Source organism: Podarcis liolepis (genome assembly GCF_965112155.1).
Source record: "Podarcis liolepis genome assembly, chromosome: 4".
Classification (NCBI taxonomy): Eukaryota; Metazoa; Chordata; class Lepidosauria; order Squamata; family Lacertidae; genus Podarcis; species Podarcis liolepis.
Genome location: NC_139558.1, coordinates 54,440,327 through 54,462,120, shown reverse-complemented (window position 1 = coordinate 54,462,120; position 21,794 = coordinate 54,440,327). Strand labels below are relative to the sequence as shown.

The 21,794-nt window shown below is 40.5% G+C and overlaps 2 protein-coding genes across 2 annotated transcripts in view; both read left to right on the top strand.

The window, feature by feature from the left end:
* The first annotated feature begins 2,408 nt into the window (after positions 1-2,408).
* Positions 2,409-20,595, top strand: SLC5A3 (solute carrier family 5 member 3). Its single transcript, XM_083500199.1, has 2 exons — positions 2,409-2,817; positions 11,061-20,595. The coding sequence occupies exon 2, from the start codon at positions 11,356-11,358 to the stop codon at positions 13,498-13,500; it is 2,145 nt and encodes a 714-aa protein (XP_083356325.1). The 5' UTR covers positions 2,409-2,817; positions 11,061-11,355; the 3' UTR covers positions 13,501-20,595.
* MRPS6 (mitochondrial ribosomal protein S6) overlaps positions 2,682-21,794 on the top strand; it is a 28,629-nt gene continuing 9,516 nt past the window's right edge. Inside the window, exon 1 of the mRNA XM_083500272.1 lies at positions 2,682-2,817. Within this exon, the coding sequence (XP_083356398.1) occupies positions 2,773-2,817 (45 nt within the window). The 5' untranslated portion in view covers positions 2,682-2,772. The remainder of the gene's footprint in view (positions 2,818-21,794) is intronic.

Below are 21,794 nucleotides of genomic sequence, written 5' to 3'. Positions count from 1 at the left end.
AGAAAAATCTCAAGAGAGACCTTACATTATAAATTGAGCTTCATCACACCATCTCACAACATCAAAGTTAATCAGGTCTTTTAAAGAGATTGTAGGACTGGTTGTTTATGTTGAGACAATTTTAAAAGTGGTTTAAAAAGAAGAGTATACAATTTCATGGAGTAAAAGGCTAACAATGGGCACTAGCCACAATAGCTAAGTTCTCTCTCTACTTTTGGTAGCAGTATTTTTGGGTTCCTTTGGGTCTTCTCTTGGCAAAGTGTCTATCACTGTACAGAAACAGCAATCACTGTGTCATGCCTGGACATCAACTTAAGTAGCAACTATGGAAACTAACGTTATTTTCCATAGCCCTTCTCCTTGACTACCACTTAACACCACTGTAATATTTTGGAATTTTGAGGTTTCCTTGAAGATGTTGCGGAAATATTTCTGGTATGCATTTATACCCTTGAGACTTGAACAAGACTTGAGACTTCATACATTGAGACTTGAACATACCCCAGACTTTTGGGAAACAAATGGTTAACTAGAACAACAAAGATAAATCAGAAGTACATTTTATCATATGAAGACGAGGGAGTTCACATACTGTACTTATATCTGAACAAATGTTAATTGACATAAACCTTAATAAAGAGCATGCTAACGATAGGCTAATTTTATGAATTTAAAGCTAAGCAGGCAAGCTACCAGTTCTACAAGCACACATGAAATGTTATAATGTAGTATAATTAGGGAAAGATGGGGCAGGGAAGGATGTTGTGAACTGGAATATTTGGCTGAAGAGAGGAAGGTAGTATCAGAAGGCAAATGGTGATATGCCTGCAGAAAGTTCTGGGCTGGGTGGCATCCATTGCCATCTTGTAAAAGACCCTTCAGTTTGTTTGGATATATTTGTGCTTGCCCAAATCATATTTTGGGGTGGGCACCACCAGTTCCTTTTTGGGGGTACATATTCTGGCTATAATTGGTGTGTACAGATGCCCTTGTTTGTAGCATGTGCTCACACTGAACTCTGGGCTAGAAGGCACTCTCCCGTTTCGAAGCATATTCTGGGGTGGACACCCAGAGTTGCTTATTTTTTTCAACGGTATATCGGCGATTGCTGGTTTGCTTCAACATCCTTAACTCTGCCATGATGTGCCCACAGAAAGCTCTGGGCTGAGCAGGACCCACATCTTAGAGGATAGTTTCCTGTTTGCTTTTGTGTATGAGTTGTGCTTGCCCAAAGCATATTTTGTGATGGGTACTGCCAGTTACTTATCCCCCCCCATATACTTTAGCTATTGTTGGTGTGCCTAGGTGCCCTTGTCCATGGTATGCAGCCATAGGAAGCTCTGTGCTGAGCAGCATCCATTGCCATCTTGTAGTAGAGGACACTCTCCCATTTGCTTAAGTGTGTGGCTAGTGCTGCTGTCCCAAAGAATATTTTTGGGGTGGGTACCTTCAGTTACCGTACTTACTATATTTATATATTGGCGACTGTTGCCTTGCTTTGATACACTTGACTGTCTCCTGAGTCCACAAGAAGCTCAGGGCTCAGCAGGATCCAATGGCACCTTGGAGAGGATGATCCATTTGCTTGTGCTTGCCTGAAGCATATTTTGGGGTGGGCACACCCCCAGTTACTTATTTTATGGTGTTCTACCATCATGTATTGATGAGCATTTTGAAAGCATCATTTTGACTGAGTAACACTAACTGATCATGTACATATACGGGGTGGCCCAATGTTTATTTTGGGGCTCAGGGCATATAAACTTTAGAGTTCAGGAATACTTATGAACTTCCCTTGTGACAGAGGTCAGATTATACGTGTTGCAAAAGAGACTCCTGCTACGTGTATGTGTGTGTGCAGGCAATTCCCTTTCCCCTCCCTAGTTTGGCACTACAGAAATACTGGGCTGGCGGATGCATTGGAGGAACCAAGTTGTGCTGACGTTGTGCACCGAAGCACCTGCGTGCGCTCGTGTAACCACTTATCGTGGGAATTGTCTCAAGCGCTCTTGCCGTTTTCGTGTGCGGAAATTTCCCTTTCCTTCCTAACGAGGATTTCACGCTGAAAACCTGCGTAAGCGACAGGTGTTTCTGGAAGCTTCGGGAACACCAGCGAGGCGTGTAGGAGCGGAGCTCCAACCCACGTCCGCGTCTCGTGGATGTTTCGAGAACGGCTTGCAAGCAACCGGCAATGGGGGGTGTGGTATATACGGCGTTACGTCGCAGAGGCGGCTTTCACGTGCAGGGCCAGAGCTTTGCTGCTGACTTCCCCTCAAGGGGGGAGAGGAGCGCACGAGGAAGGGAGGCGGGACCGAGTGGAAATTTCCACTCCCTGCAGTAGCAGCCGCGGTTACGGGAGGAAGGGCGGGACCGGCGGCGCTGCAGGGATGGCGAGGGAGGCGGCGCCTGGAGGTCGCCAAGCGCGCTTCATTCAGCTCGACCTTCAGGACTCTCTCGCTTAGGATAAAAGCGCCGCCCTGCCTTCTTCCCGGCGCAATTGGGAGAGCTCCGTGTCCGAAGGAGCCCCATTCATTCAGCCCGGGAAGAGCGGAGCGGCGAGGGAGGGGGCGCCTGACGCCATCGAAGGGGGGCGGTGCCGCCGCGGGAGCGCGCGCAGACCGGCCCCTTTTAAAAGCGCCCCGCGCGCCTCCTAGTCGGCACAGTGCGGGACCAGCGGCGTGTCTGAGCGGCACTTGCACGGCACCACGCCGGCGCTCTGCTTCGCCCCTTCCGCCAGCCGCCCCACCTACTTCACCACCTCTTCTGCCAAAGATGCCTCGCTATGAGCTGGCTTTGATCCTAAAAGCCATGCAGAGGGTGAGTATCTGTGTGTGTGTTCGTAGGAGGGACCCTGCGCCCTCGCCCTTCCTGGCTGCCCTTCTCGCGTCCCTCAGTCGCAGCTGCTCTCTGAGCTTCCCGCGCCTGCCCGGCTTCCATTTCCCGGCCGGGCCTCCCCTTCCGCCAGCCCTGTGCGTCCGCCCTTCCTCTCGTCCCCTCGGCGCGGAAAGAACACGCTTCTTCCACTTCGTTCCCTTTTCACACGTGCTCGGGCGCTGTGGTGGTGCTGGTGGAACAAGGGCTCCCTTAAGGAAAACGTGGGGTTGGCTCTTGCCCCCTTACGCTACAACGCTTTGCTCTCCCCGACCCCCAGCGCACGTGTACTTCCACTCGCAAACAAAAAATAAAAAAGGGGGCAGGGGAGAGAAAGTGTCAATAGAATTGGTTGCTCTAGTTTAAAAGGAAAAATCTTCGAGGGGGCGGGTGTTCAGGAAGCACGGGCTGCATTGGGTCTAGCGAGCCACATGCGAGGTTTTCCTTTTTCACACAGACGTGGCGCGGCGGCCTCGTGTCGTTCCTTGGCAACGTTTTGTGGTCGCTGTCCAAACACCCCAATTCATTTTCGTGCATTTGGCGAAGGGGCTCTGTACTAGTTACCGGGGTGCATTATTGCCGGGCGTCGTTTAAGATTCCCTTCCCCTCTTAAATTTCCAGTATGTACGGAAGCATGAATTAATTCCGTACATCTGTACCGGGGACTGCCTATAGCAAAGAACTTGTTTTGAATATTTGCCGCCATCGTAACTCGCTGAGCTTCCGGGATGCTGGCGGCGTTGTACAGTAGAGTAGACCGCCTGCTGGGTTGGTTTCTTTATTGTCAAATAAGCAGTGTAAATGGTGGTCTGCTAAAAAGCTGCTGGTCGGTGCTGCTGGCTGTAATAGCCCCAGCATAGGGCCCGTTACATAGAAGCCAACTCCTAGGGGGCCGAGGTCCCTCCACGTGCCCCATAAAATAATTTGAGGGGGAGCCCCCACAAGTCGATAGGTATTGTCATTCAAACACTGCGTTGCACCGCATCATGTGATCAGTTATGTGGGGCAGGGCTTACCTCCCCCCCCCCAATATTTTATTCAAGCTGGTACCCCTCAGAGCACCTGCTTTTCATGCTGAAGGTCCTAGGTTTAATCCCCAGCAGCTCCAGCTGAGAAAATTGCATTCTTGAAAGACTGCAGGAACTGAGATAAGACTGGACTAGTGGTCTGACTCTGTATAAGACAGATCTCTAGGCAGATGGAAACTATCTCAAGGTGTGTGACATAATCCGCAAAAAAATGTAGACTAGTGTACATATGTGACAAGTACATTCCTGCCCATTTTCTCAGTTTAATCAATTTTACAAATACAGGGATTATTGTGCAGTATGTTCTAACAATTACCTGCCAGTGCAAACCTATGCATGCATGCTCAGAAATGAGTCCTACTGATTTCAGTGAGATTTACATTCTTGGATACGTTTGTATAGAATTTTAGCCTGAATACAGCAACCTGTAGCTTTGCTTACATAGATTTTCACTTCGTAAAAGTTAGCTGTACAGATTAGAAGATGAAGTCTGTGCGTTCTGTGCACACACTTCTTGAATGTAATTGCCAGGTTTGATTTGGATCTCGGGTTATTTGAAAAATTGTGTGCATTCCTAATTTTTTAATTTACTGGAGAGTGTGGGTGCCCAGTTATTTCCATTTGTTTTAGGTCTGACCTCAGTATTTTAGCATAGAACTTCACAGATTGCATATTGAACCTAAGTTTGAGATACGGTCTTGAATACTGTGGCTTTTGTGAACCTCTGATGTTCCTCTTAAGTACAGAGAGATGCTCAGTTGCAGACTGAATCTTGTTTCTCTTTTTTAAAAAAAATGATATTTCTTAGAGGTTTAATAGTTACAGAAAAAAGACGAAGAAACAATAAAAAGTTAAACAAAACAATACCTTACAATACATCAAAAACAAAAACAAAAACAAAAAACAATACAGCAAAACAACAAGAGAAACAAAAACATTTAAAAACACATCCAATATTTCCGTATCTTTACCTTTCATTTACTTGTTTCATCGACCTCCTCACACCTCCCTTTTTTGTATTCTAGTTCAATTAGCTATTTCAGCAAATCCTTTCCATCTTTCTCAATTTTTGTTCTATAATTTATCTTAACACAATCTAACCTTAAATTTTCCACTTTGGCCCATTAACAATCTGTTTTTACTTAATTCTTTATAACATTTCTGCTAAAGCCATATAACTTCATTCCAGCATCCTTCTAACATTCATTAATTTTGCAATATTTCTGTAAATATACTTTGAATTTTTTCCAATCTTCTTCCACCGACTCTTCTCCCTGGTCTCGGATTCTGCCGAATCTTGTTTCTCATACTCAGATGTTAGAGCAACTTTCTAAAATATCTTTCAGAGAGCGTGAGGACAGAAACTGTCTAAACAATCTGCAGTAACCAGCCTTCTGAGCCAACAGTGCATGGGGATCTTTGGATCAGTGTTAGGACAATATTAACTAGAGATGTACAAGGAGACATGGCAGCAGCTTCAGAATAGCACGTTTGGGGTTCTGTGCATGCTCAGGGTTGATGGAAGCACCACATTGGCTACCCTGTAGTAATGACTTGGTTCTGTTCCAATCAGCAGTACAATCTTAAGAGAGAAAGGATGAAAAAGAAGCAAGTATTTTAAGTGGGCCCTTTGATTCACGTTGGGTCTACAGTGTACCTTGAACTTTAAAAGGCTATGAAACCTACTCTTTTTGCAGTAAATCTGTGTTGTAAATCCCAAATGTTCACAGTATTTGCTAGCTAAATAGAAGATGGAAATGCAACACAGAGAGTAGGCTAGCCTTGTGCTCGTAAGCTCAATTTTTCAGTTCTGAACCTATTTTGATGTTGGAAGTAAGAGCCCATTTCATTGGAAGTCACTTCTATATAAAAATTCTGTTTAGTAGGTTTGAGGTGTCTTGTCTTAATTGCTGCTCTGTGCATTCACCAGGAGAGGGTGATAAGATATGCTTATTGCTAAAGCTGTCTTCCTAGAAGAGGAGGCTTTTCATTTGACCTCATTCATAATAATCTGGTTCACTCTGCTCACCTTGTTAACTCATCAACTTTATGAGCAAATATTCTATATCTATAGTTAAATTAACTGATTTCCAAAATAAAGTTAAGCAAACGAATACTTAAATTATTTTGGATTTTTGAACTATTTTCCTTTTTAATCACTATCAGTTTTCAAAATATGGTAATACAATATAGCAGCTACTTTCTACAAAAATTTCAAGTATATTTTGGTTTCTCATTTTAGTGGAAGAGCACATGTAGTGTGTAGTGGACAGTGTGTTAGGCAGGCTTTGTTAGAGAGGTGCAAGTTAATAAAGGAAACAAAAAAAGAAGAAAGGAAAAGACATTAAAGACATGAAGGAAAGGAACAAGAGTGGGGGAAGAACACAAAACATTTTGCTTTACCTCTTAGCATTATGAGTACATGCTGTAATTCCTCAGTCTCCGTGTGAACTAATCTGGGGAAAATAGACTTGTCTTTATTCACCTTGTTTGTTTTGTCCAAGACACAATTATAATTTTCTATTAAAAAAAGGGGGGGAGAGTATTTTCTTAGTTGCATTTGGCAAGGCCTCTTTGTATTTTAGGGGTGCCCACTATTATCTATTGGTTGCTTTGAGTCCTTCCATTAGTTGATTGCTTTAAAAATTGACAAATATTGTATTGCCTGTAAAGGTGCTTTGCAGTTGGACTGTCAGGCATGTGATTTGCCATGCTTGCTTACCTGCATCAAGTAGTGGTTGATTCCAGATGAGCAGATGAATGTCCAACTACATTCTATCTAGCCATGTAGTAGTAATCCTTTAAGACAGGGGTGGTGAGTGCTCAGCAGTGAGTAGGGATACCTCATTCTCTCCTTTTCTCTTCTTCCTGCACTGTCAGCTCTGTTGAGAAGGTCAGACTCCAGAGGTGTGAATTGATAGGTTGTAGCAGGATCCCATTCCCTCACATTATTGTCACTTCATCTGTTTGGACTTTCCTTGTGTCTTCCCGCCCTACATGCCTTCTCTCCCTCACCTGCATGAAATTAGGCTGAGAGCCTCAAATGCCCATCTCTTCATTTGTGGTGACTGTAGGGTTTGGAGGCCCAAATGTGATTGGCAGCAGACCTGTGCCTTTAAATTTGAGTCTGTTTCACTCATGTAGTTCTTGAGATGAGGACTACAAGTAGGGCAGGATGTGCGAGGGTAGATTTCAGCAATTCCCACCCACACAATTGTTTGGCAGTTTCATTCCCCCCCCCCCCTGCTCTACATATACACCTTTAAAGACATGGACCTTCTGCCATCCTGTTTGCTAGGGGTCTGTATTGTGCTTGAATTATATGAACTTGTTCTGAAAACTTGTTAAAACAATCTAAGGATGCTGTTGCTTTTAGTCTTTGTTCTTAGTTGTAGTTTTTGCATTACTTTGTTCTTACAGAATTAAAATGTTTATAATGAGTTACTTGTAACCTGCCTTTCTCATTTTGCAGAAAGGTGAGCTAGAAATATTGGGCATAAAAGGATGATTACAAAGGTGGCCTAAAGGATCTGATATTGCTGATCCGTTACTGTTGGGTGCTTTCATGTCATTGTAGTTCTGTAATAATAGCAGTGAAAAATGTTCTCATTTAGTACTAGCACTAATATTGAAGAATTATAGTTCCTGTTACTGTTGGAGAACATTTGATAACAACAATTCACTTGATGCCATTAGGGCTGTATAAACAGCTTCTTAGCACAGGTAAATATTTATTTAAAGTAGCTTCTGTCACGTGGATCCTCTTATTTTGAGTAGAAGGACTCTTGTGAAGAATGCAGATCTAAGGCTGAAACTTAGTCTAATTGGAACTTAGTCTGGTAGGGTGCTTATAAATAATACACAATTGTCACAGATGCAAATGATTTAAAGCAGTATTCCCTAACTTGGTGCTGTCCAGGTTTTGATAGACTTAAGCTTTCATCAGTCCCCGACCAGCATGGCAAATGGTCAAGTATTTGTAGGGAGTTGTAGCAAATGGTCCGACAACATCTAGAAAGTACTAGATTGGAGAAGGTTAATTTCAGGGCTCATGTAAAGGCTGAAGATTATATTGACTTGAAAAGCCAATCTGAGTAAAATAACATCTGACAACAAACAAATGAAAAGGTTACAGGAAAGAAGAACAAAATGCACCATTTTAAATGCAGAGCTAGCAGTCAACTTGCATTGTTAAGAACCCAGTTAACAGATAAACTGATTATAGTATAGCTTTCAACATGTACAATAAACTATTTGTAACACAAAACTTTGCCACTATATTTTATCCAAGGCTAATGAAGGAATGACATTTTTATTTAGCAGTGTTAAACAACACTTCTGAGTAGAGTTTGTTTTTTGTGTACTAGAAGATTTTAGTTTGGCTGATTGGAAAGGGTTTGAAAGGGATCTTTGAGGATGATCTGCTGTGCCCAACTGCGGCTTCATCTGCAGAAAACCCTCTAAAACAAACAAAAAAAATTGCTAAAGTGTTGATAGTTGGCTGTTCAGAATGGGGTCTAGCTGCTGCTTATGGGCGCCATTGGATCAGAATATTAATATTCTTCAGTGTCCCTTAATATTTTACCTTCCTATTGTAGACAGCTTTATTATATTGGTTTTGCAAATCTCCAAGCCAGGCACAGGCAAACTATAGCCCTCCAGATGTTTTGAGACTACAATTCCCACCATTCCTGACCACTGGTCCTGTTAGCTAGCGATGATGGGAATTGTAGTTCCAAGACATATGGAGGGCTGGAGTTTGCCTAGGCCTGCTCTAAGCCAAGTAGCAAGGCTTATGCTGACATGTATTGAATTTTGGTAAACTTAAGTTTTATAGGTTTATATTGGCAATCTGTTTCAATGTATGGCTATGTTAACCATGCACACCAGTCATCTAACATGGAGCATTTTAGTTTTGTACGTTTGAGTTCACATCTGCTTGTATCCAGCTATTCTTGCTTCTTTTCTGTGTGTTTACTTACACCCCCCCCCCCGCCTTTGATTTCCTCCTTCCCTATGTTCTTGGAACTTGTTAATGACTTACCTTGTTTATGAATATTTTCCTTTTTCCTACAGTTTCCTGTTGCTAGAAAAATGGGGGGCCTTTTCAGCTTTTAAGGAAACAAAATGGGGCTTATAAAAAGGAAACAAAGATCAAAGCTCTATTGATTTTATAGATTGATGCATGGACCCCCCCCCCAAAAAAAACCACAACAACACTTTCTTCAAATGTACAGAGATAACTTATGGAACAGAGTTAGATAGACACATGGGGGGCACTTAAAAAGACAGAAGAAGGGCAGGTATATTGTGTTGAGTTCTGTAGAAAGTAATTAAACCACAGACGGTGGAACTGCAGTGGCACAAAACATGATCTAGTCCAGCTTAGGTTTCCATGCTGAAACTAACTTTTGTCAGGCCTTCCCTGTCCTTGCCTTCCCCTGCCCCATTACTTTACAGTCTTTTTGAACATGTTACACAAGTCAAACCCAAAGTAAAAGACTGTGTAATTGTACAGTACATTGCAATATCTATGCAGTGTTGGGCTATGATGTGATTTTTGCCTCTAGTGTATTAAGGGCAGCACTGGAGAGTCAGGTGGTGGTGTAGACCTATTTCATGTCATAGAACATTAGTCTTCATACTCCATTTCAGCGTTAGAAACTCGGATATATAAACCAGGCACCAAATGGCGCCTTAAGCTGAGGTTACAGGTGCCAAACAGAATGTCTAGCTTCCATTTTGGGGCAAGACAGCTCTAAAGTCTTTATTTTTCAAATGATGGGCTGACTGTGATTGATTCTCAGTTAAACATCTGGCTAGTTCAGATGACAACCTTGAGCTAGGTTAAGAGCTTGTAGAACTCAAAGAAGAAAGTTCCCTGATCCAGGGACAGTCCACATATATATCGGTCCATTCCAACCTCTCTTTCTTAATGGTGACATGGACTATTCATAATGTAAGAGTATTCTTCACAACTGTGAGCAGGGCAGTGGGGTAAGTGAAGACAAGCGACAACAATTAGCTATAATGTTCGCTGCTCCTGCTCAGGCTGCAAAGAAAAAGTATTTTGGTTCCAGAAATTCATTCCTGTTGTACAGATAAAATATAACTGATGGAATTCTGCAGGGTGGGGCATTAGTGTGTAAAAACAGTCCGGATCCAAGGATCCCCAGGCATTCACCTCCAAAATGTGGAGATGTCAGGCCATCTTCACTTGGTCGCAAGTGGCCAATAGCCAGGTGCAAAATGTGCCTGGTGCCTGGCTAATTTTGAACACTGCTCCAGTTGCACTATAAATCCCTACTGCCTGTGCCATAGATTATTCATCCATGTCTTATAAATTATGGACATTTACATGCTGGATTGTCTAGGCTCCCCCGTCCTAGTTCCTCCTCAACACTCCTAGGTTGTTACCTACTTCCTATTGTACATTCCCAACTGCTGTCATCATTATGTTTGGGAAAATGTAGCACAGTGCTATGATGTGTGTGAGAGGATAAATGGTTTTTCATTCTAGACTTTAAAATAAGTCTGTAATAATACTGCATGCAGAGAGATGGTATGTGCATGTAGGTGCCATAACACTACATTTCTCTGATCTGGGGAAGTGTAGTGGACTTGGCAATTGGAGAGGGCAATGTACGGTGAAGGAACATAGTGTGCAGTGTGCCACTCAGTTAAATTTTTGCTGCAATTGTGACAGTGGTGTATTATATATGTAATCTACTGCTACAGCACGATACAGTGACATTGGCTGTACACAGAATCAGTTTGAAAATCAATGATAAATTTAGATGAATTGTAAATGTGATGTGATCATGTATATCCTGAATAAAGTCTGATAGTGTCTGTGTGGTGTTGATGTATCATTTTGAATATAAAAATTTCTCTGGCTAGAAAGATACATATTTTTATACTGCTGCAAATCTGCCATCTTGTTCCAAGAAAACAATACACATTCTGTTAGTTTATTAGTGAACTCTGTTTACAGTCTATGAAAGAAATTTCATGCCTGAGATGCAGAATTCTTCATAACATTTACAAGGGAAGAAAAGCTCTATTCAACTACTTGTTATGACAAAATTCAATTTTTTTCCTGATACTTGGTAAAAGCCTTTTCTAATTCAATCTCTGTCTTTTGTCTTTGCTACCTTGCAGGGTTGGTACTGTAGGCCTCACTAGACTTAGCTGCAACTAAGAATTTCTCCTACATCAACCAAGTTAATGGTGATGCTCTTGTGGATTGGTGAATAAAAGTGCGTGCTAAATATTTCAGAAGCGCAGAAAACAATTTTTTCTTCTCAAAGTTGTACCACAACCACTACCATCAAGATAGCAAACCAATGGACAAAGAATTTGAGCCACAGTATTTGTAAAACTAAAGATTTGTTTTACTAAGGCTTGAGGTCTGTGACCTGGACATCAGCTTTCGGAAGCTCCTTTGTTTACAGAAATGAGGGCGGCTTTGGAACCAGCAGACATTGCCATTGTGGCACTGTATTTTGTGCTTGTGCTGTGCATAGGCTTTTTTGCCATGTGGAAATACAATCGGAGCACTATAAGTGGGTACTTCCTGGCAGGGCGATCTATGACATGGATGGCAATTGGTGCTTCCTTGTTTGTGAGCAACATTGGGAGTGAACACTTCATTGGGCTTGCAGGATCTGGAGCAGCAAGTGGATTTGCCGTGGGAGCATGGGAACTCAATGCCTTAATGCTTTTGCAACTCTTAGGATGGATCTTTGTTCCGGTTTACATACATTCTGGAATATACACCATGCCTGGATACTTATCCAAACGTTTTGGAGGGCATAGAATTCAAGTATACTTTGCCATGTTGTCTCTAATTCTGTATATCTTCACCAAACTTTCAGTGGATTTGTATTCAGGTGCATTGTTTATTCAAGAATCACTAGGCTGGAATATTTATTTGTCGGTAATACTGCTGATTGGAATGACTGCACTGCTGACTGTGACTGGGGGTCTTGTGGCAGTTATCTACACAGACACTATTCAAGCTTTGCTTATGATTATTGGTGCCCTCACCCTTATGATTATAAGTATGGTAGAAGTTGGTGGATTTGAAGAGATGAAAAGAAAGTACATGTTGGCAAAACCAAATGTTACATCGATCTTGTTGACTTACAACCTTTCCAATACAAATTCCTGTCATGTTGATCCAAAGCCTGATTCGCTGAGAATGTTACGTGAACCAACAGATGAAGATGTTCCGTGGCCTGGTTTCCTTTTTGGACAGACACCAGCTTCTGTTTGGTACTGGTGTGCCGACCAAGTCATCGTTCAGAGGGTTTTAGCAGCAAAAAACATTGCTCATGCCAAAGGATCCACCCTAATGGCAGGTTTCTTAAAGCTTCTGCCTATGTTCCTTATAGTTATTCCAGGTATGATTTCACGAATACTGTTTGCAGATGATCTTGCATGTATCAATCCAGAACATTGTATGCAGGTTTGTGGAAGCAGAGCTGGATGTTCTAACATTGCCTATCCACGTTTGGTAATGAAACTTGTCCCTGTTGGCCTGCGAGGCCTCATGATGGCAGTAATGATTGCTGCACTGATGAGTGATTTGGATTCTATCTTTAATAGTGCCAGTACCATATTCACACTGGATATCTACAAGCTCCTCATACGGAAGAATGCATCGTCTAGAGAACTGATGATTGTTGGAAGAGTTTTCGTTGCTTTCATGGTGGCAATAAGCATTGCCTGGGTCCCAATTATAGTGGAAATGCAAGGAGGTCAGATGTATCTCTATATACAAGAGGTAGCAGACTATCTGACTCCACCAGTGGCTGCTATTTTTCTCTTGGGTGTATTTTGGAAGCGTTGCAATGAGCAGGGGGTCTTCTTTGGTGGAATGGTTGGATTTGCATTGGGAGCTGTACGACTTATACTGGCATTTATCTATCGTGTTCCTGAGTGTGACCAGCCAGACACAAGACCGTACTTTATCAAAAGTATCCATTACATGTACGTTGCTACTGCACTGTTTTGGATCACTGGAATTATTGCTATAGTAGTAAGCTTGCTTACACCACCACCCTCAAAAGAACAAATTCGGACGACAACGTTTTGGTCTATGAGAATCGGGACCGTAAAGAAAAGCGCTTCAGCAGGCAGTTCGTTCAAAGCACAAGGGAAGACCGTCTTAAAATACAGCGACACTTCAAATCATATCACTTCAAATGGGAAATCTGAAGAAAATATTAAAAATGATCAGCCTGAAAATGTCAATCTCTTAATTACTTGCAGAGATGAGAGCAATCCAGTGATATCTTTAAGCAACTCTGAAGTTGAGACTCCAGTTGATAGTTATTCTAATGGACAAGCAGCTCTTATGGGTAAAGAGAAGACTGGAAAAGAGACTGAAAGTAGTGACAGACACTGGAAATTCATAGATTGGTTCTGTGGCTTTAAAAGCAAAAACATGAACAGTCCAGTCAGAGATAAGGGGGAAGAAGAGACTATGTGTCTACAAATGCTGGAAGAGACTCCAAAAGCTAAATTAATACTAAACAGTGGACTATTTTGTGTGTGTTCAGTTGGAATATTCATGTTTGTTTATTTCTCTGTGTGAACAAATGATGAATTTTATTTGGTCAGATATACAGAAGTAGAGATAGAGGTCCTTGGAGAAATATTTATATATCTGTGTGTGTGTGTGTGTCTGTGTGTCTGTGTCTGTTAGTCTTATATCTCAGGATTCCTTTACGCTTTTATCGTCAGCCAAATTATTTTTCAACCTTTTTGAAAATCATTAGACGTTTTATATGTTAGCATTTCTGTTTTAATGCAAAATGTTTGTGGGATTAAGTGCAGTACTAAATGTTGGGTTTTTGTATACCAAAGTAAGAGATAAATGTGTGTTGAGAGGTAAAATATTAAAGCACTCTCAGAGGTCCAGCAAAAGTGAAAATAGTGTTATAGTTAAAAGGGGCAAAACTGTACATTATGAAGAGCATTCCAGAGTATTTTTGAGTGTCAGAAGATGATATCTTTTAGGAATCCTAATCAAGTAACTTTCTGCGATTTCTCCCTATATTCTTAAAACATCAGATCTATGTTCCTAACAACAACAACAACAAAAAGAAAAAAGACACCAGTATTCTAATTAAATGTGTGATTGCTGAAATTTTGCATTGCTGAATCTATAATTCCCCTTTTTCCTTTCTAGATAAAACCACATATTTTAAAACACTTCAGTCTTGCTAGCTGTTAGAAACATAAATATACAAATAAAAACAGAAGATACAACTAAATTCTACTCAGAGTAGACCCATTGAAATCACTTGACTTTTAAAAAAGTTGAATATTGCCTATTAGCCTTCAAAGTTATGCAGAAAGAATGTTTCAGATGATGGACAAGGGAGTCCAGTGTATATCTGAATTTTCTTGTGCTTGAATTTTGCACGTTAAAAATAAAAGAATTACAATAGCAAAAGGAAATATCCTAGCGCTGCTTCACAAAGCCAGCTTCTTTATTTGTTGTATAATGATCTGTCTGAAACAGTTCACAATTGGATATGGAAGCAACAAATAGCACAAGCCTTCGATGAATTAGTCTGTACAAAATTAGGCAAAAGAGTATTCCAAACTTCTTTTTAAAACTGTATGTGGTTTTATTTTTGTTAGGCTGAGTAGGAGCAGAGAGGGAGAATTAAACTGCTTCGCTTTTCCCCTTTAAAAAAAGAAACATCTCCACCTACTGGTTCCAATATATGTGTAGGCCGCATGTTGAGACTACATGTCTCCTACAGATACTTTGAGAAGTGTAGTGTAGTATAGTAAGTAAGGCTCTGGTAATGAAAGCAGAACTGATTTAAATCGGGGTTATTCCAGCACATCCATTGATACTCAGCAACAGTAATATTTTTACTTCAGTACGCAGGCAAGCATATGCACTGTTCCTTGTCCTCCCTCTACCCCACCCCACCCCACCCCCAAAGCTTAGAGTATAATGCTAGAGAAGAACTTCCAGTTTGGTGGCTGCTGTAGCTGTAGCAAGAAGGGCTGCCCCCCTCCCCAAATCCTGGTGCCTTGAGTGCTTCCATAGCAGTGTGGAGAAGGATAGGGGAGCATGCCTTCTGCAGCATTGCAGCCACAAGGTTGTGGGCCCATAGAGGTGGGAACCAGCAATTAAGAGCAAATTTGGAACTCTTACTGAGAACTCTTTCCCAAAGTCAATTTTATTGCTAGCCCTGATTCAAAAAGGGCCTAGTTTGTCCTAGGGTTCAAAGCTCCAGTTTAATAAAAAGAGCATTCCTGTAATAGTTATGGAATGAAACACTGAGAGCTGAGATCCCATGCCGAATAAATATTTTTAATATATACAAACTTTGTGCTTGTGCCTTGCAAATGCAAGGTGTCCTGAAATAGCTGAAAACAATACTTTATTCAAGGTTTCCCAAACTTGAATCTCCAGCTGTCTGGGGAAGTACAGTTCCTATCATCTCTGACCGCTGGTCCTGTTAGCTAGGGATGATGGGAGTTGTAATCAGCTGGAGACCCAAGTTTGGGAAACCCTGTATTTAATAACAAATCAATTTGGTATCATTTTCAGTTCTTTTCAGTTTCTTCCATACTACCTATCAGTGGAACAACTGGCTTACTAAGGTGACAATTTTTACTAAATGGTTGTAGACTATGTATAGAACTAATGCATATATTCTGAACTATTGATTTTAAGCTTGTATAACTGATATAGTTTTTAAAGAACCATGCTGTTTAAATGCACTACAGAGACTTTGGCTTGAACAGCCTCAGTTGATGATTATAAATTGAGACCTTGCTTGTGTACAGGGCCAAGAGTTTATTTAAACCAGTGGCCTTCCAGGGTCAAAGGAAGGGTGTGATACAATCTTTGAGATGGGTAAGTACCATCATTGCTAAGTGCTGGAGGAGAGTTGCTATTGCTGGCACTTGTAGAGATGGTTGTGTTGACTGCATTGCCAGTTGTCATGTTGCAGGTGGACTAACTCAGGAATTAATTTGGCTCCCACTTTTCTTCCCTAAGATGCCTTGTGTAAACTAAGCCATTTTCCGGGCCTTACAGCCACATTAAAATAGCAATGTCTAATACTTCCTCGGTCCCAATCCCAAGTCATTTAATACGTTTGCAGTATTATGAATGTAAATGGCAGAGTTTGTGGATCTATTTTAAATGGACTCTTAGTGCAATACAGCCATATTCCAAGTGACAATGCAGCACTTAAACACCTAAATATTGAATCATTTCACAGTTTTAACAATAGTTAGAAAGGTTTGCCAAAGTCCACAGAACAAATTTACCTGCCAGTTATCCATTTGGGCCTTCTTTTCTCTTTCCTTACCAATGATGCATGGTTTGTGCGGATAAATAGCTTGCAATATTACGTCTTCATTTAGACAGCTGTATGGCAACTGCTAATGTTTTTTTCAGCATATACTTACCTCTCTTTACTTCTGGGCTCTCCTGGGATTGTGTTGTTCTAAAACAGAGACTGCCTATCACTTTTAAGTTGTGTGAGATAAATCCTGCTGGTTAACCACAGTGGTTGGGAACAGTCAGGATGAAACATGTTTTAAGAGAACTGTGCTGGATCAAACCAAGGGTCCATCTAGCCCAGTACCCAGCTTGCCACAGTGGCCTAGGGGTTTGCCGCCTTGCTGTATTCTAGACTCCAAACCAATCTAAAACAAACCAGTACATCAAGCCATTGATAACTTGATTTGTTAACTAATGGGTTAGAAGAAACTATAGTTCCAATACGGAATTCTTGTTTATTTGTCCGTGGAGCAGAGGAAAATGGGAGCATGCAAGTCTTTCACTTGCCATGGCTTGTTCATCCTCCTCTTCCTCTTCCTCCCTTATACTAGTAGAACATGGGACTATCCAGTAAAGCTGAAAGTTGGAAGACTAAGGATAAACAAAAGAAAATACTTTGCCACACAGTGCATAGTTAAACTGGTATTTGCTTCCACAAGATACATTGATGGACACCAACTTGGATGACTTTAAAAGAAGATTAGGCAAATGCATGTAGAATAAAGCTGTATTTGGCCTCCTCTGTCAGTGGCAGTATGCCTCTGCTTACCAGTTGCTGGAAAGAACAAATGGAGAGATGGAGCACTCAGGTCATGCTTGCAAGTTCCCCAGAGACATCTAGTTGGCCACTGTTAGAACAGGATGCAGGACTAAATGGACTTTTGATCTGATGCAGCATGGCTGCTGTTTAGTTAACCTGTTTTACCCAACCTGGTACCTTCCAGATGTTGGGGGTTTACAGTTTACATAGTCTCTGAGCATTAGCCTTGCTGCCTTGGGCTTTTGGAAGTTGTAGTCATCAACTGGAGGGCACCAGGTTGAGGAGGGTTGAACTATAGCTAGATTGTTTGAATCCAGCTATTCATTGATGGGCATGCTCTCAGACTAGAACCTGGCAACCCCATTTCCTGCTTTTTGTCTCCTAGCAGACTATATCCTAAGTGTAACTTAGATTATGTGGCTTTCTAATTGAGTCCTCCTTTGTTGTAAGAACCATGAACTGAGTTTCCCATATTCCTTTTCCTACCTAACATTCCATTTAGAATATTTTGAATCTATGGTTTCCTTTTAAACTGAGAAAGTAAATGTGTAATAGTGCCTTTTGGTAGCAGAATATAACCTTGTTAGGTTAGTGCATCTCATCTGTGATGAAAATACTTATACCTTGCTGATTCTTCACATTTCTACCAATGCCATTAGGGAACATTATATTTTTCTAAATCTTTCTCTTATGTGTCTTTCTAGTCATGACTAGAAATTTATTTAAACAGCAGGTCGTAGCCTAAATTACTAATTAATGGCTGTTCTGTGTAATGATCTGTTTTGCTTTAAAACGTATGGGGAACCTGTGACCCACTAGATACTAGTGGCCATTGATCAGGGAGGATGGGAGTTGCATTGGATGACCACAGCTTCCCGCTTGCTGCTCTAAAAGAACACCCAGTATGTAGAACAAGTAATCTCTAAAGAATAAAAACGTTTGCTATTTATCTCTGGATTTCTGCATGTTATATAGCCCTCTGATGCTTAACTGTATTTAGCAATGTATACAAGAGAAATTAGTCTCATCACAATGTCTTTAGAGCCTATGTAAAGTAGCTCATAAGCAGACCCTTTTAGCAGTTCATAGAACATAGAGTTGGAAGGGACTCCAAGGGTCATCTAATTCAACCCCCTGCAATACAGGAATCTCAGCTAAAGCACCCATGACTGATGCACATACAGCCGCTGCTTAAAAACCTCCAATGAAGGAGAGTCCACCATCTTCCAAGGGAGTCCATTCCACTGTTGAACAGCTTTTGCCGTCAGAAAGTAGTTGGAATATCTTTTCTTGTAACTTAAAAGCCATTGGTTTGAGTCCTTCCCTCCAGAGCAGGAGAAAACAAATTGCGCTAAGTGGGAATCTGTTTTACTAGCATTTGAGATTAACACAATGAGCATTCTTAAACTGCTGTAATATCGCCTGCTCTTTCTAATAAATCCTGTCTATTTAGCAGAATTCTAGCTTTGATCCTCTGAACTCCAGTGGATTTTGTTTGTTTCATTCTATGTTGAATATGCCTTTTATCAGTCTGGAGGTTTGTGGTGTAGACAGAGGGGAACTTTATTTGTTGCATTATACAGTTGGGTATGTGTTTTCTTCCCATTGATCAATACTACTTCCATAGGACCTAAATCTTTTGACCACTATCAGTGGCTATAGCCCTGCATTCTGGAACTAGGCAAGCATTCCAGTGGTGGGCCTAGTTGTTTGTGTGAACATCATTCCGGGTGTCTGGCAATTTATTGCCTTATGTGTGAACATGGCACTTAACCAAGCCCTGCTTTAGATACCCACATATTTTCATGAATTTAAAATGATGGTTTTTAAACGTTCATTTGCTTATTTAAGCCAACAGAAGCATCGGTCAGAAAACTGTACGTGGGCCTTATTTTTGCATTGTTTTCAGGAAAAGCGTAGCTTCTGTTTAGGCAAGTGTTCTTAATTTCCTTTTGTCACCATCTAGAAGTGACAAAAAACTAATGATTGTGTGCTATCTATTCCCCCTTCCTCTCTCCTTTCCATCAGTCATCTGAAAAGTACAATATCTTCCTGGGAAAGGAACGGGTTGGATTGTAGGCTAACAATTACTTATGAAATGTAGACAGAAAAATGTGCTTAGATTAATTTTACAGCTTTATTTTTAAATCATTGTCATAAGGCAAATTGCAGTGTATTGGGTTTGTTTCAGTCTCACCCACCCCTATAAAGTATATATATTGAATTCACAAATCTAGTCTTTTAAGGAAAGATTAAATTGTGACGTATTTTAAACGTAGATAGCCACTGTTCGTTTGGTATGCTGTCTGTTTGTGCCTTTAAAAGTATATGTTTTGAAATAAAACTAACATTCTATATGTAATGTTTCAAATCAAAGATGTGTCTGATGTTTAAGGGTTCTTTTGATAGAAATTGTGTATAACTCAGTGGTTTTAAATCTGTTTTAATTAGCTGTAGGATCATAGTTCTAGAATGAAAGTATATATAATTCAGATGTTTAATTTCACTGTGAGGTCTGTAAATTCTTGTTGGCAAAAAGCTTTTCTTTCGTACAAAACAGTCTGGGGTATGGAGGGTGCTGGTTTAAAACAAAAGGCTTTATTTTTGTTCTGATTGTATCTAATATAAAATGTTATGTAGTGGCATTTGGTGACACTACTTTTCCATAGCATTTATCAGCTTCACTGGGCAAAGCCAGACACTGAGCAATGATGGAAATGACATACAAGAATACTAAGTGTCTAAGAATACATGCTTTTAAATGAGGTGGATATAAAAATAGTTGCTGTGCAAAAAAATTAGTAGTCTTCTTCAAGAAGAAAGCAAATTCTTTTCTAATAATGCTAGGTAAATCCTTTTTGTTCATTCTTGGTTTTAAGAACTGTCAGTGTAATGCTACTTATATCGTGTATCTTTTTAATATAACTATTACATTTTTTTAAAGAGACGTGAAGTGTTTTTATTGCTGTTGTACTTTCTGTAGCATTTAAATAAATTACAATTGCTTTTGTTTTTTTAAAAGAAACATTAAAAGATTTTGCAGACCAAAAACAAATGTTGTGCAGCATGTCAAATCTTGAATGCCACCCAAACTTTGGGAGGGGAGCAGGAATTAACCAAATGGGCCTATAGATGTAATAAATCTACTTGATTTCAGAACTCTTTGGCCACTTTTTTTAATTAAAAAACCTACGTATGATCTGAAAAGAATGAAATTTTGAATAAGATACCCATGTAGTAAGACTATCTAGAAGTGTTAAGAAAACAGAGATTTTGTAATTGTCCATTTCTACCACCCACAATTACAAATTTGTCATAGAAAATTGGTTTGATCCAGTGTATAGAACATGACAGTAAGTAAATTCTAATGAAAAATTCAGTTCTTATTGCTAGCCCTGTGTTTGTTTGTTTGTTGTATATTGTGTACTTATTTTGCCTTCTGCATTAGTCTTCAAAATAAACTCTTATTAGAGTATTTGTATAATTAAAACTGTATTTCTTGCAGTTTACATTCCTTTTGAATGTGGAATTTTTGTCCTCTCAGAGTTATTATATGGAAATGTTTCAACTTCTGTACAAAGGTTAAATAAAAGTACAAAATAAAGAAATGAACTCACAAGTATTTTTCAAACTGTTTTGGAACTTGGTAGACAATGTATTAACTTTCCGGTAATATTTTTAAGTCCCAACCACTTGTTTTGCACCTTTCATTGTGAAGGATTCCTAACTGAATCTTCAGTGGTTTATAAACACTCATTTCAGATCAGTTTTGTTTTGAGGGACGGTTTTTGTGAGGCAACAAATGCGCATGACTTATTTCTGATCTCCAGATGAAGAGAGTGAGCACTGTTCACCTAGTGGCAAAGGCACACCTTGCGAGTGTTAAACATTCTTATCCATTGGCCTTGCTTCACCTTCCTTGCAAGGCAGATCCACTGCCCACCTCGCACTCACTAGCAGCTTCTACAGTTTTTCTTCCTTTTTGCTACTCCCTCCCAAATCTCTTTGCAGTGGCAGACCTTGGGATCTATTTAAGTTGCTTGCAATAATCCTTCAGAAGCAAGCAAGAATTGTGGTTGTAAACTTAGAACATTGGCTATATATCTGTTTTTTGACCCTGAAGATGTAAGAGATATGTGTTAAAGAGCTGCATAGGGTCTTCTTCAGTCAACATTAATTAAAAAAAGGCCTGTAACTACAGGCTGCACAACTTACTGTGAAACCTCCCCTTCAGATTTTGTGGTCCTGTTTCCCCAGTGGAACATGAAGTAACTCGCATACCTAAAACAACGGTTCTATTGTTGAAACAGATACTTATTTCATACTTGCAAAGACTTCGGTTGCATGTGAAAATTTCTTTCCAACTGGTTTTGTTCTTTTTCTCCAAAGCCGTCCTCCTTTGTGGCAGGAGACACCAAGGAAAAACTAGTGAACACATCAACACAAATGCATTGTCCCAACACACATACAGTGGTACCTCAGGTTAAGAACTTAATTCGTTCTGGAGGTCCGTTCTTAACCTGAAACTGTTCTTAACCTGAGGTACCACTTTAGCTAACGGGGCCTCCTGCCGCCGCCGCCGCTCGATTTCTGTTCTTATCCTGAAGGAAAGATCTTAACCCGAGGTACTATTTCTGGGTTAGTGGAGTCTGTAACCCAAGGTACCACTGTACACCCACACTGCATATACTTGCACATTCAGGGTCCCTTGGAGATGAGAATCTGCAAACTTAAGTTGTATTCTGGAAATCTAGTTGCTGAGGAAGCAAAATATCACACACACATCAAATTCATACATAACAAAAGT

What these genes read in the sequence shown, in the direction of transcription:
- SLC5A3 (XM_083500199.1), top strand. Translation starts at nt 11,356, where the DNA reads ATGAGGGCGGCTTTGGAACCAGCAGACATTGCCATTGTGGCACTGTAT.